Source organism: Ammospiza caudacuta, chromosome 3 (genome assembly GCF_027887145.1).
Source record: "Ammospiza caudacuta isolate bAmmCau1 chromosome 3, bAmmCau1.pri, whole genome shotgun sequence".
Taxonomy (NCBI): Eukaryota; Metazoa; Chordata; class Aves; order Passeriformes; family Passerellidae; genus Ammospiza; species Ammospiza caudacuta.
This window is the reverse complement of record NC_080595.1, coordinates 51986521-51999386: the sequence shown is the minus strand read 5'-3', so window position 1 is coordinate 51999386 and position 12866 is coordinate 51986521. Positions and strand designations below refer to the sequence as shown.

At 43.1% G+C, this 12866-nt stretch overlaps 1 protein-coding gene across 3 annotated transcripts in view; it reads left to right on the top strand.

Annotated features, from left to right (window-relative positions):
* The first annotated feature begins 1501 nt into the window (after window positions 1–1501).
* GRM1 (glutamate metabotropic receptor 1) overlaps window positions 1502–12866 on the top strand; it is a 177868-nt gene continuing 166503 nt past the window's right edge. For 2 of the 3 annotated variants that reach the window (XM_058801079.1, XM_058801078.1), the window contains exon 1: window positions 1517–2216. In XM_058801079.1, the coding sequence (XP_058657062.1) occupies window positions 1517–2216 (700 nt within the window). Of the gene's footprint in view, window positions 2217–12866 lie in introns of all 3 variants that reach the window. The other variant, XM_058801077.1, reaches the window with a different exon arrangement.

Genomic DNA, 12866 nt, shown 5'->3' with positions numbered 1-12866 from the left:
TCGGCACCGTCCCCAGCGCCCGCGCCGCTCGGCGGACACGCAGCCCTACCAGCCCCGGCACCGCTGGCCCCGGCGGGGAGCGAGGGAGCGGCGGCGGCGCGGGCGGTGCGTGCCGCGGCGGGCTCCGGGCGCCGGGAGCGGTGTGCGGGTGTGCGAGTGTGAGTGTGTGTGCGAGCGGTGCGTGTGTGTGTGCCAGCCACCGTGCGTGTGCACCCGGGCACAGCGCGGCAGCCGCGCCTGGCGGGGGGCAGAAGTTTTGGGGAAGCGCCCCGCAGTGCTGGCGGGCGGCCGAGCCGGCGGTGCGGGCCCGGGACAGCGGGACACCGGGACACTGGAGCGCCGGGCCAGCGGGGTGTCGGGCCAGCCCCACAGGAGGCTGCGGGCCGGGGACCCCGGGACCGGGAGGCGGCCGACGGGGGTGCGGCGGCGCTGGGGCTGCCCCGGCTGCGGGCGCTGTCTCGGGTGCTGACGGCTCCGCGAGCAACAGGGACGCGGCCCGGCCCCGCTCCCGGGCGGCGGCGGTGGCCGTGGTGGCATCTGCCCTCCCAGCACGGCGTTCCCAGCCGCCAAGCCCTGTCGCCGCGCTCGCCGCCGCTCCCCGCCCGGAGCCTCTCTGCACGGCAGGCGTGCTGGTAAGGCACATCGGGGCTTTGCCCGCGGTTGCCTTAGTAACTAATATGTATTTTCCCCTACCTTCATGTGTGTGCCCCTGACTGGATTACAGTTTTTGCCCCCTACACACGGAAAAGTTAATCTAAACTGCACAGTGCTTTTTTTTCTTCCTCTCTTCCCTGACCTTTAAATGACATTTCCCGTGGCTGGCAGGGCAGACCACTCGCTTTCTCTTTTTGCTCACGTTATGGATGGAGAAAGGAAATGTCTAAACTGAGAAAGATGCCTTCAGGTAATCAGAATGCAAAGAAAGGAGCGCTTGTCACTCTGCTTTCAGGGCTGGGGCCGGTCTAGGGCTCTTCTCCGACGGGCTGCCTACCCACAGAAACTTTTGAAACTTCCCGGGGGCACAGGGAAGTGTGTGTGCTGGCTGGAGATGTGGGAAGTAGCTGCCTTGGCTTGAAATGCAGGCGCAAAAAGGATTGTAGAAATTCAACATATGTGAGTATGCATGATTGCATATCAAGGCAAAAAATACATGATTTAATCCCTCTTGAAACTTCTTGTTGAGCATCTTATTGGAGCACATTACCCTGGGCTTTTGAGAAAGCAAACATCTCTAACTGTGCAGGATTGCTTTGTCGAGCTCAGGTTTGACATCAATTTCCTGGTTAGCCTGTTTTATCCCCTCTTTCTATGCCACCAGGTTAAAAGTCACTAGGATGACGGCTGTCTTGGCACCTTCAAGAGTGATGCTGTGAGGCTTCGTTGTGATGGTATTTGGAGCAACCTGGCCGTCATCTGGGAGAAGCAGATCCCATTTCCTACATGTCCTTAAACCATGTGCAGGCAAGGGGAGCCCATGAAATTTGTAACCTGGGTCTGGATGACATCGTGCAACAAAATGATTGGTATGCTGCTGGTCTTTTTCCCTGCTCTGCTGCTGGAGATGGACGTGCTGCCCAGGAGTGGGGGTCGGAGGGTTCTTCTCTCTGCAGCCTCCTCACAGCGGTCGGTGGCTCGGATGGACGGGGATGTCATCATTGGGGCCCTCTTCTCTGTCCATCACCAGCCACCAGCCGAGAAAGTGCCCGAGAGGAAGTGCGGGGAAATCCGGGAGCAATACGGCATCCAGAGAGTCGAGGCCATGTTTCACACCTTGGATAAAATTAACGCAGACCCGGTCCTGCTACCTAACATCACCCTGGGCAGCGAGATCCGAGACTCCTGCTGGCACTCCTCCGTGGCCCTGGAGCAGAGCATTGAGTTCATTCGGGACTCTCTCATCTCCATCAGGGATGACAAGGATGGAGGCACCCGCTGCATTTCTGACTCGCAGACCCAGCCCCAGGCCAGAGTGAAAAAGCCCATCGCGGGGGTCATCGGCCCCGGCTCCAGCTCAGTCGCTATCCAAGTCCAAAATCTGCTCCAGCTCTTCGACATCCCCCAGATCGCCTACTCTGCCACCAGCATCGACCTGAGCGACAAAACGCTGTACAAGTACTTCCTCAGGGTGGTCCCCTCCGACACGCTGCAGGCCAGGGCCATGCTTGACATCGTCAAGCGCTACAACTGGACCTACGTCTCGGCCGTGCACACGGAAGGTGGGTATGGGGCAGCCCCCGCCTTCCCGGGGCGCTGCGCCCTCCGCGGCGGCCCCGCAAGGACGCGCCCGTGCCGGGTCACCCTCCGGGAGCGGGCTGCGGCTCCTTCCCGGGGCAGCGCCGGCCCTGCCAGCCGCGGCACCGCGCGGCCAAAGGGGGGAGCGGGAGGGGTGCGGGGCTGCGTTCGGGGGGCGGAGGGGTCCCCCCGGCTGCGGGCAGCGGGAGCGGGGCTCGGCGGGCAGGAAAGCCCGCAAGGGATCGGGCGTCCCCCCGGCGCTGTCCCTGCTCGCACACGGGGTGGTTGGCGTGCTTGTAAATAAAAGTTAACAGATGGGAGCGGCTGCATGCGGGGCGGGCAGCCTCGCCCCTCCAGCCGTGGGGCCGGTGGGTCCGTGGGGCTGATGCGCTCGGTCGCTGCCACCGCCGGGAGTTTGACAAAACGGGATCAGGGCTCGGCAGGGACTCCGAGGTGACTAATCCTGACTCCCCGGGATTAGCTGCTGGCTTTGCTGAGTGTGAAATGATTTCCTGGCTCTGCGAATAGTGAGGAAAGAAACCTGAAAATCCCTCCCCTGTCCAGGTAGTCCCTGCACAGCCAGGTGCCGTGGGAAAGGGCAGGCAGAGGCTCATGCATCTTGTCTGCAGCTTGAGCAATAGTCAAAGCTATCGCTCTGAACAATCTGTTCGTAGTCAACAGGTCTTCTTAATTTTAAATATCAAAAGAAAAATAGCGATAATAGCAGTTTCTTAAAGAGGAGACATTGGTTTATAACCAGGCTAGGTGGACCAACATAAATTGCAGCAGTAATTGCATTTGATAGAAAATAAACTTGTGATATATTATTGTGATATTTCTGTAGTCCAGCTGTGGTCCTCAAAATGGGATTTTTAAGTATAAAATTGCAAATCTCCCCACATTATTGCTACAGCTTTGCAACTATTCTGTTTATCTGAGTATCTCCTGCATGGATTTGATTTTTATGATTCCCTGTGCTTACTGAGCTGACTCCACACCTTTCATTCTCACAGAGATGACTAAATAAAATGAGGTAAGAACGTATATTGTGACCGAAAAAATAAAAAGAAAAATAATCTCCAGGAAAGGTTACATATTTACAACATTTAGAAGGGAACTGGATTGATCTGGACACAAAACCAGAAAATGCTGCAGTTTGAGGGGGCTGGGGGACAAGTGAGAGCATGAAGCAATGACCTGACATTTGCAGTTCATTTATGCCCTGTTCAGATGAGAAAATGAGCTGCTAGCAAGACTCCAACATGAGCTATTAAGATTTTCTATTGTTGACAGATATGATTAGATCCTGTGGAAGGCCAGGATGACAAATAAACATGAAAGGGGTAAATTATTTGTTGATCTAAATAGCAATCTCTCCCTTCAAGGCACTCTGGGGTGCTCTGCTAACTCACTGTGCCTGAAGAGTTGCCTCAAGGGACTGGCTGCATCTCTGTCCCGCTCCTGCTAACATTAGTGGACCTCATCTCTTTTGGAACAGACAACACCCTCTGAAGGTTCATTTTAAAAAAAGATCATTATAAGCAGCAATTTCAGTCACTGACTGTGAGAAATTTTAATTAGATACCTATTTTTATAATGTAACTGACTGATGAAAAATAATTGTTGCAAGGTATTTTTAGACTTCTGAAGTGATACTTTTGAAAATAGGGGTAGCCCACAGGGCAACACTTCTTTTAGGAAAGGTCACAACAATTTCACAGATCATGTAGCTTGAGATTCAGATTTGCTTTTTTGTTATTAATCTGCGTCTGCCATTAATTTATTGTTAAATTAAAGCAAAAAATGTCACTGAAATTATGTAACAAGCTTTAACTTCACATTTCTTTCCAGACAGACAAGTTATTTACCCTACCCAATTGCTGTTGGGTAGATTCCAAAGACTTTTTTTCCTTCTATTTAAAGTGAAGTTAGTATTCATGAAAATCGGTGTAAATGGTTGCATTTTTGTTGTTTCAAATCCCCTACATTCACTGGATTGTTAAAAGTGAAATCATTCTTCAAAGACAACACAAAGCCACTCTGAATAATAGTCTGAGCAGAGCTGCTCCATCCATGCTATGTTTGGAAATAGGGGGATAAAGTGCAGTCAGAAACATTCCTCCTCTGCAATTACTCATAGGCCTCTACACAGTCTTTATGGTGGGCTGCAAAATGTGCTGGGAGGAATTCTGGGGTATCACTGGTTGGAGAATCTCTTCAGCAGAGACTCTGAGGAAAGGGCATGTTTCTAGGAAATGCACAGGTTGTGATATTGTGAAGAAGTTAATTGCTTTCCTTTCCAAGATCCAGTTTGGCCCCCTTTCCAGGGCAGGAATGCTGCTTTCTTCCTACCTGACCTCTGGTTCTCGTGGGAATGGACAACGTTTAGCTCTTGTGGGCACCCAGCCACAAGGGGATGCAGTGAGACCACTGAGCTGACCGACTGTGCCAGCAAGGCGCACTCCTCAGTCCTCACTGACCAGGGCAGGGTCATGGAAACTGCCCAGGCACATGAGCCCTTTCCCAGCCTGAACCATCCAGCTCCTCTGCTTACCCTTCCCCCGCTCCTGCAGCCTACCTGAAGCTGGCTGAATGCCCAAACCAATACCTGGGTACACCATTATAGCTTTAATGATAATCAGAAATAAATAGCACACAATTTGTTGCCCAAGTTTCTTTACATGAAACCTGTACATGCCATAAGAATGAACATAAAGAGGTCATCCATATAGGAGGATGTCTTTAAGTAGTTTACATTTGACATGGAAATTTATCCTTCGTGTGCCAAAATGATAATTAATTAGTGCTGATGACTTTTAACTACACTCAATCTGCACACTCTGGCAGGTACATGAAGCTGCATGGAGATGTGCCAGACCTGTTGGAGTTTTTTACACAGTCGTTTATTAAGAAGAATAAACATTATCTGGGTAAAAACTTCTCAGTCAATAAAATTTGTTTTCAAAGGTCCACATAACACATTGCTCCTTTTAGATTAAAATTTACATATAAAACTCCACATTAAAGAAGAAAGGGGTTTAGTTATTTTATTATGTATCTCAAGCATAGTTGCCCATCATGAGAGTCAATTTTTTCCCAGAGTGGGCAACAGTCATTAAATGCTGCAACAAATCTGTGCATCTGTCAGTGTAAGGCTGTATGACCATATAGTAGTTGCAAAGCATTTTCAAGGCTATTTTTTTTTAAGTTTTCTTAAAAGATAATTCAATATTGGAGTTCTTGGCATGTCTTCATCTCAAATTTTAGGCTTGAAAGTCCTTCTTATCTTGAAATGCACCTAAGTGGATGCTTAACTTTGAGCCCAAGCTTCCTATGGAAATCAAAGGCATCAAAAAGCACATTGGTTAAAATTGGGCACAATCCTTAGTGTGATAAGGGCAGAAGGAGTGACACTTGCCAAGAGTAACTTTCCAAGTGAGATACTCTGGTCTTTAGCAAGATAACCTCAGAGTCAGGGATTCTCAACTTAGACCAGGAAGCCACTGGTGCTTTGGTAGCACTGTGAAGAATTACAGGGGACACTTTCTTCCTTTCCTGGGGAAGAGCCCCCGGGCTGCCCCCAGAACAAGGCAAGAGATAGCGAGCACCACTGTTGTGCTGCTTCCATGCTGAAGGCAGAGAAAATTAATTTCTGGGGTTGCCATAAGAAAATTCAGTGGTTATGAGATGGCTGTAGGTTAAACTGACTTCCAAAACCCACAAGACAACTGCACCCTGGCTAGTGATCAGCGTGAAGTCTCCAGCAAATCCCTCACATTTCCTGTTCCTCTTGTACAGGGAGCAGGAGAGATGGTGGTGTAAGTAGTCCTTTTATCACCTCATCTTCCAAGTACCCCACTTCTGAACAAGCTAATAGAAATACTTAGTGCCTGTACCTGGATTCCGTTTCAATCATTGCCTACCTGTTAGCCTTATAAAATGTATGTGAGCATTCATTTGAATGCTGTTTGAAATTTATGGACCATGCTTAATTGTACAAATACCCCTTTATAAACAGGATTTCCATTCCAACAGATTAACATGGAGACTTTGCAGAAGCAACTTTGGAAATGGAGTGATTAAGATAATTGCACAAAATTTGGACTGTTTAGAAATTTATTTTAGAGAACAGTGAGATGTTTCTGGTCTTGATTAAATTTTGTCAGATTTGTATTGCCAGGCAGTTCCTTTTTCTTGAGTATAAGGCTTAAAATGAGCTATGATGAAGCAGATGGCACAATTATAAAGATTTTCAGATCAAAGTAGATGGTAAGTATATTATCTTCACAATGATTTTTGATAACCTGTCTGCTGCACACTATCCATTGTACAGGAAAATCATAAACATGGTTATATGTGTTGGAAAGAGGATGGAAAGGAGCGAATCCTGCACTTTATTGCAAATTTCACAAGAAAATTGTGAATTTTCACAAGTTCATTCAGTAGAACCTACTAAAGTAGCTTTAGATATGGTGGAAGATAACACTTATGTTTAAAGATAAGTGGGTCTATATTGATCAAATAGCTCTAAGGAATGATTTTAATAAAATTGTGTTTAATTTCTCGAAGGTGTTTCTGACAATGTTTTATTATTAATTCTTTGGTGTCACTCAGTGATAAATACTTTTTGATAAAATTATTTTCAGGCAACAGAATAAGGAATTCTAGTTCAAATGTTTGGAATTCTAGAGAATGCAAATATTTCTATAGATACCAACAATTATAAAAATGCTCTAATAGGTTAAGCTCATGTAGTGGTATGAATCGTGCTGAGATGTGTGTTCATAAATGCAGCTTTCAATCTAATTTTTTTTATGTTTAACTTGTTTCACTAATCATCTTCAGAGGCTTTGTGATACGAAAAAAATGAAAGGCATATATCCCAAGGAAAACAGAAATTAGTTTCAAAACAAGTATCCCTACCTTGGATAGATCCCATTAATTGTATTAATTAGAAGGTGCTGGGAGAATAATTTTCATAGATTAACATTGGAAAAATTATGGTTGGTGACAAACACCATAGAGATCAAGAGAAATTCCTTCTTGAAAATATATTGCTTTGCATTACTCCTAAATTCACAAATAGTATAGCTTTTCAACTGCACAACTGGCAGCTGCATGAGTTATATCAGCTCAAAAGGTTCATCGAACTCCTGTGCCTGCCTTCTCAGCAATACTGCTAGAGTTCATATTTATCAGTCAGCACAATGTGTTCATTTGTGCTTTATTTTTTTCTACATTATGTCCTTGCTATCAGATTTTTATGTCCTACAATCCTTGTAAACTCCTGCAGGTTTCTTGTCTCACTGAAGACTTTTAAAAATGTTAAATGACCTTAGCTTTCTCAAAAAGCTATGTCCAAATGCCTCTAAAATTTACCTTTGAAACTAAAGTTCATAATACAGAGGTGCTTGCACTGAGGTTTCTTAGACAGAAAACAAAAAGCTAAAAATATGGAGTAAAGTGGAGTGTCACTAAAGCAGTGTCACCCACTGAGAAAGATTCTTTAGGGGCCTGATACATCAGTGAGCTGGTAACAGTAGTGAGAGACCAGAAGCATTGCACCTACCACATGCAGCCACGAAAAATGCTGAGCAAAGTCATTACTAACTGGGGCTCCCTGACCCATGCAAAGCAACACAGGGATTTCACTTTATCTTCTGGGTGGCAGAAGTGCTTGCTGCATAAACCACTGTCACAGATGGCAGTAATTAACATGTGTGCCTGCAGTCTGAGCTGGAGGGCCAGGAATCCATTGGACATGATTGCACCTGAAATAATTGTCCTTTCACCCATGGGTATCTAAGGAATACTGAGGGTTATCACCAGGGATGGTTGGAGAGAGGCATGCAAGGCACAAATGCCATCCAGCGGGTAACCAGCTCAGGTTAGCAGTCTAATTTTTCAATAGTGTTTTCTCAAATACTATTATTACTATTATTACTATTATTACTATTATTACTATTATTACTATTATTACTATTATTACTATGATTACTATGATTACTATTATTACTATTATTACTATTATTACTATTATTGCTATTAATATACATCTTAAAAAACAATTTCTAAATCTGGTTTGCCAGCAGAAAGTTGGCTGTTGAGAGAGAGGCTGAATATGAAAAGAAGCAAGAGCAGGACAGAGCATATCTCCACAGTTCCAGTCTGTAGCAAGTTCCCAAGTCCTAGAGCTCCCAGCCACCCATGAACGTTTCCTTTAGGAATTTGCCCAATCCCATTTTGTATCATTTATACTTTGGTCTCTAGACTAGAATGGTTAAGGTTGGAACAGACCACTGGAGGTCATCTAATCCAGCCTGCCCGCTCAAGCAGGGTCCACTAAAGCATGTTACTCAGGATTTTGTCCAGATGGCTTTTATTTATATATCTCCTGAGGAGGAGATGCCACAATCTTTCTGGTCAGCCTGTTCGAGTGCTCAGTAACGTTCCCAGTAAAGAAGTTCTCCCTCAATCTTATAAATTAATTGTATCTTGTGTGAAGAAATGTTTCCTTAAAACTATTCTTTGATAACTGCATTACCTTCAGAAGTTCATACAAAAGTAGTCATCATTTGTTAATCCTGATCATTATTCAGTACTTCTAATTCCAGTATGAAATGTGGGCAAGCAAAGCTACATTCAGTATTCAGGGTGAGGGTACAGCATGGTTAAACTCCCTCATGAGGTAACAATTTCAGTATTGCTCTCAGACCTTTCCTGATAATCTTCCAGTTGTCCATTACTTTTTTAATTATCACCATGCACTCAATGAATGTTGTCAGAAAATACCTTAAAATTACCACAAAATCTTCCTTGTAAATGGTAAGACTTATTTCAGAGGCTGTTATACACAGGGTTATCCTTGTGTGTTACCCTTACTTTATTAACACAAATTGTATTTCCTACACTTTGGTTCCTATCTGTTAACCAATTATTAATCCAGGACCTTCTGTTGTATCCTGTATTACCTCTATTTCTGTCAGAGACTTTAATAAGAGACCTCATCAAAAGCTTTCTTAAATCCTAAGTACTCTTAGTATAGTATTACTCATATGATTACCTGCTCCAAAAAGAAGGTGTTTACCTTCTGCGATATGTGGGGGCTTTTCTGTAAAGTTATGTTAGTTTTTCTCTGATATGACATATTTATTTATTTGTACCTTAATACTATTTTGTCATTGTTCCTACCAATTAGCTTTGTGAAGAAATATCTGAAGTCTGCAGAAATATCATGCCTGTTGTTCTCTGGATTACCCTCTATGCCTCTCTACTCTCCATAAATTCAGTTAAAAATGAAAACTGATATGTGAAAATATAAAATTGCTTTTTCTACTTTACTGCTTGCTTTTGTTCTAAGGCCCCTGTAACTGGTATTAACATGCCCCAATAGAAAATTAGCTGGTATTGAAAATTTGTTGAAGTCCACCTTATGAATTGGATGTGTTCTAAAATGTGTTCTATTGACACTCAGAGACAATGGTTTATTTCTATCCTACATAAGGAATGGCCATTGTGTGAGAACTGTCTATCTGCCTTTGCTGACAGAGCAGACTGAGAGAATTAATTTAACTTTTCTGTTGTGGTTTTATTTTCCCTGAGTGCTCTCTTTATATAATTGGCTATCATTGAATCTCAGGCTAGTTTCCCATTTCTTGAATATTTGAAGAATGGTGGGTTATTAGATTCTATGCCTTTATGTCTCAGAATTGTTTCATCTTGCTTTTTTCTGGTTTTGTATTTCAATTGTCAAGGTATACTCTGTTTTCTATCCCTCATTAGGGCACAACCTAGACTTTTCAAAGTATTTGTTTTAATTTTATTTATTTGGTTTTGTTTGTTTTAATAGCATTAGGAAATTTACTTTTTTGCTTTTTCATGCCAGCTTTTTAAATCCTTTTGGAACTTTGGCTCTGACTATTCCTGGCTAGTCATTATGTAATTTTTTGGTATTTCAGTCTTTTGGCTTCTCCTTTTAATGTCCTTGAAATTAGCTTTCTCATCTTGATATAATTTATTTTGCTTAGAATTAAACATTACTTTTACTGATTTTTTTTATTTCACATGCAGCTCTTTTTTGTCTTATCACTAAAGTGCAGTCACAATTGCAGACCACTTTTTGGATAATTAAGTCATAACAATTTGTATATGGCTTAAGACTAAATCAAGAGTTGTTTCTTCCTTTGTGAGTTCAGTGAGCAAATGAGTAACACAAGAAACACATGAAAAATAAACCAATACACAGTATGTAAGATTTGCCTTCATTTTTCATTATCTCACCTACAGTCTGACACTGCCACCTACAGATCCAGAGTATCTTAATAACATTTTGTGACATGGGCATTGTGCATCACAAGCTGTTACCTCTTCTGCTGAGCCACTGCCTAAGTGGTGTGTGTCTATCAAAAACCAGATATTTCATTTTACTGACAAGTCATATTGTTTGTTCTGTAGTATCACGGTCCTTTGTTCAAACAATTTTAATTCATCATCTCTCTTGAATATTTTTATAGACAAATGAATTTCTTAAAGGATATTTGAATAATGTTAACAGCCATCAATGGTTTATAAGTCCCTTGAAAATTTGACAGTATTATTTTAAGCATGGGCATTTGGCAGTTCTGGTAGACAAAGGAGAGAAGATCATGTCGTGTGCTGGCAGAGAGCAATAAGGCACCTATCAAATGCTCACTGAAGTTAATTGGTGGCCCTCTGTTGAGACCAGTGGATCCTGAATGGAGCTCAGCACGGCCATCAGATGTTGTCTTTTCAGGTTATTGAGCTGACAATACTCAGAAAGCTGCAAAAATCTGCAGGGGTTGTGAATCCCACATCTAGGTGTATGCCATAGTTAACTGGGACTAGTGTAAGATTGTGTGAAAACAAAGCTGTGTTTGTTGGATTTGCATCGATATTAGAGGACATTCAGATACATGATTTTTTCCTGCCAGCTTAGAAGGACGCTGAATCTAGTTCTTTCCATTCAAGTTCCCCAGTGAATTTAACACTTGCTTCTCTTTAAAAAATGTTTGAGGAACAAGCCTTCATTTTCTTAAATGCAGTTGTTTAACCAGCAATGTTCATCCTTATTAATCTGCGGGTACAGATGCGTTTGCACAAGCTAGTAATTTCCCAGACATTTATTCAAACAAAACTCATCCTGGAAAACAGCAATAAGAACCAGACATGAATATTGCTCAAATGACAACTATTGGGAATCTGAATAAGTGTTCATAAATACTCTCTTAAAGTGTTTGGCCACGCTGCATTGAACATTGAATATCTTTTCCTAGGTGGAGTAGAATGTAAAAGATAAATTTGCAATTAATTGTCAGGATGTGAGAAAACCTTTGAAGCTTGTTTATGAGCTTTTCTTACTCATGTGGTGTTTTGGAAAGGCTTCAACAAATGAAAATTTGACATGTAGAAGTTCATGCTGGATATTGAAATTGGTGATCCTCCTCCTGAGAGTCTATTTCCCTAACTGCAAGTTCCACATGAGTAGATCTCAGTCTCTTGCCAAAACAGCAAAAATGTGAAACTGAATATTGGTAGTATTATTAAGAAATGCTGTGTTACAAGCACTGGAGAACTGTAGGATTATTTGGAAAGTAAAATCCCACTCCTATTGAACTATTCATAATGGGTTACAGTGGCAGGCTGACAGCATTCTTTTGGAGGATGCCCTTATTTTCCAGGCCATATATCCTGGGAGGATAAACCTATTCAGCATCAAATTAAAAACTCTACAGCTGTCAGCTATATGAAGCAAAGTGCTGAGCTGGGACAGCTGTTCCACTGGAACAAAAGTGTTGAAGATTTTGAGAAGGGAGAATGAGCCAGACAGCAGGCCTGACAGCAGCCCAGGCAGACTGGGTGTCACTTACTCCTTTTTTTGTTCTCTTCCACCCTCAAGGCACTACAATTGTGGCTCTCAGGTGTCACTGCATTTCCAATTAAATAGGCTTAACTTTCCTCTTTCAGGTGGATACCTGCACAGCTCAAACCATTCTTTGTCCTCTGTCAAGTTAGACCAGGACACCAACATCTGACAACTCAGTCTGGGCATACTAAGTGACATGGTGCCAGTGTGTGTCACCTAGGGGCAGAATTCCTTCCATTTCCACATAGTGCCAACCTGGAAATGTCATTACAACAGGAAGGTTCTCCAGGAGTTCCTTATGGATTTGTCACCAAACTCAGAAAGAGATAAACAATACTCTATTAAACATGTGCCCCTAACCATGAAGGACCAGTTGTGTCCTTCAGTGTTGGCATGCTGAAAAAGGCTAGGATAAGGATGTAGTAAAAGTGGCATTGGGACACTAATGTGCAAAACTGATGCTCTGAAGTTGAGTGAGTCAACAAATATTGATTTCAATATATTATAGAGCAGCCAAAAATGGACAGTATTGAGTTATACCAAAAAACCAAACACAAAAGACAAATGAGCTATGCCAGACGGTTCTGGCTACCAAGAGAGCAATCCTCAGAATAATAGTAAGATGGTGATGCAGACTTCAGCTGACAAAAAACTCAAATTAAAACAAATCAGTGTGATGCTATGAAGAATAGCTCTTCTCAGCCAAACCTGATTTTATTCCCTGATGAAAATGTAAACTTGGTAGTTACAG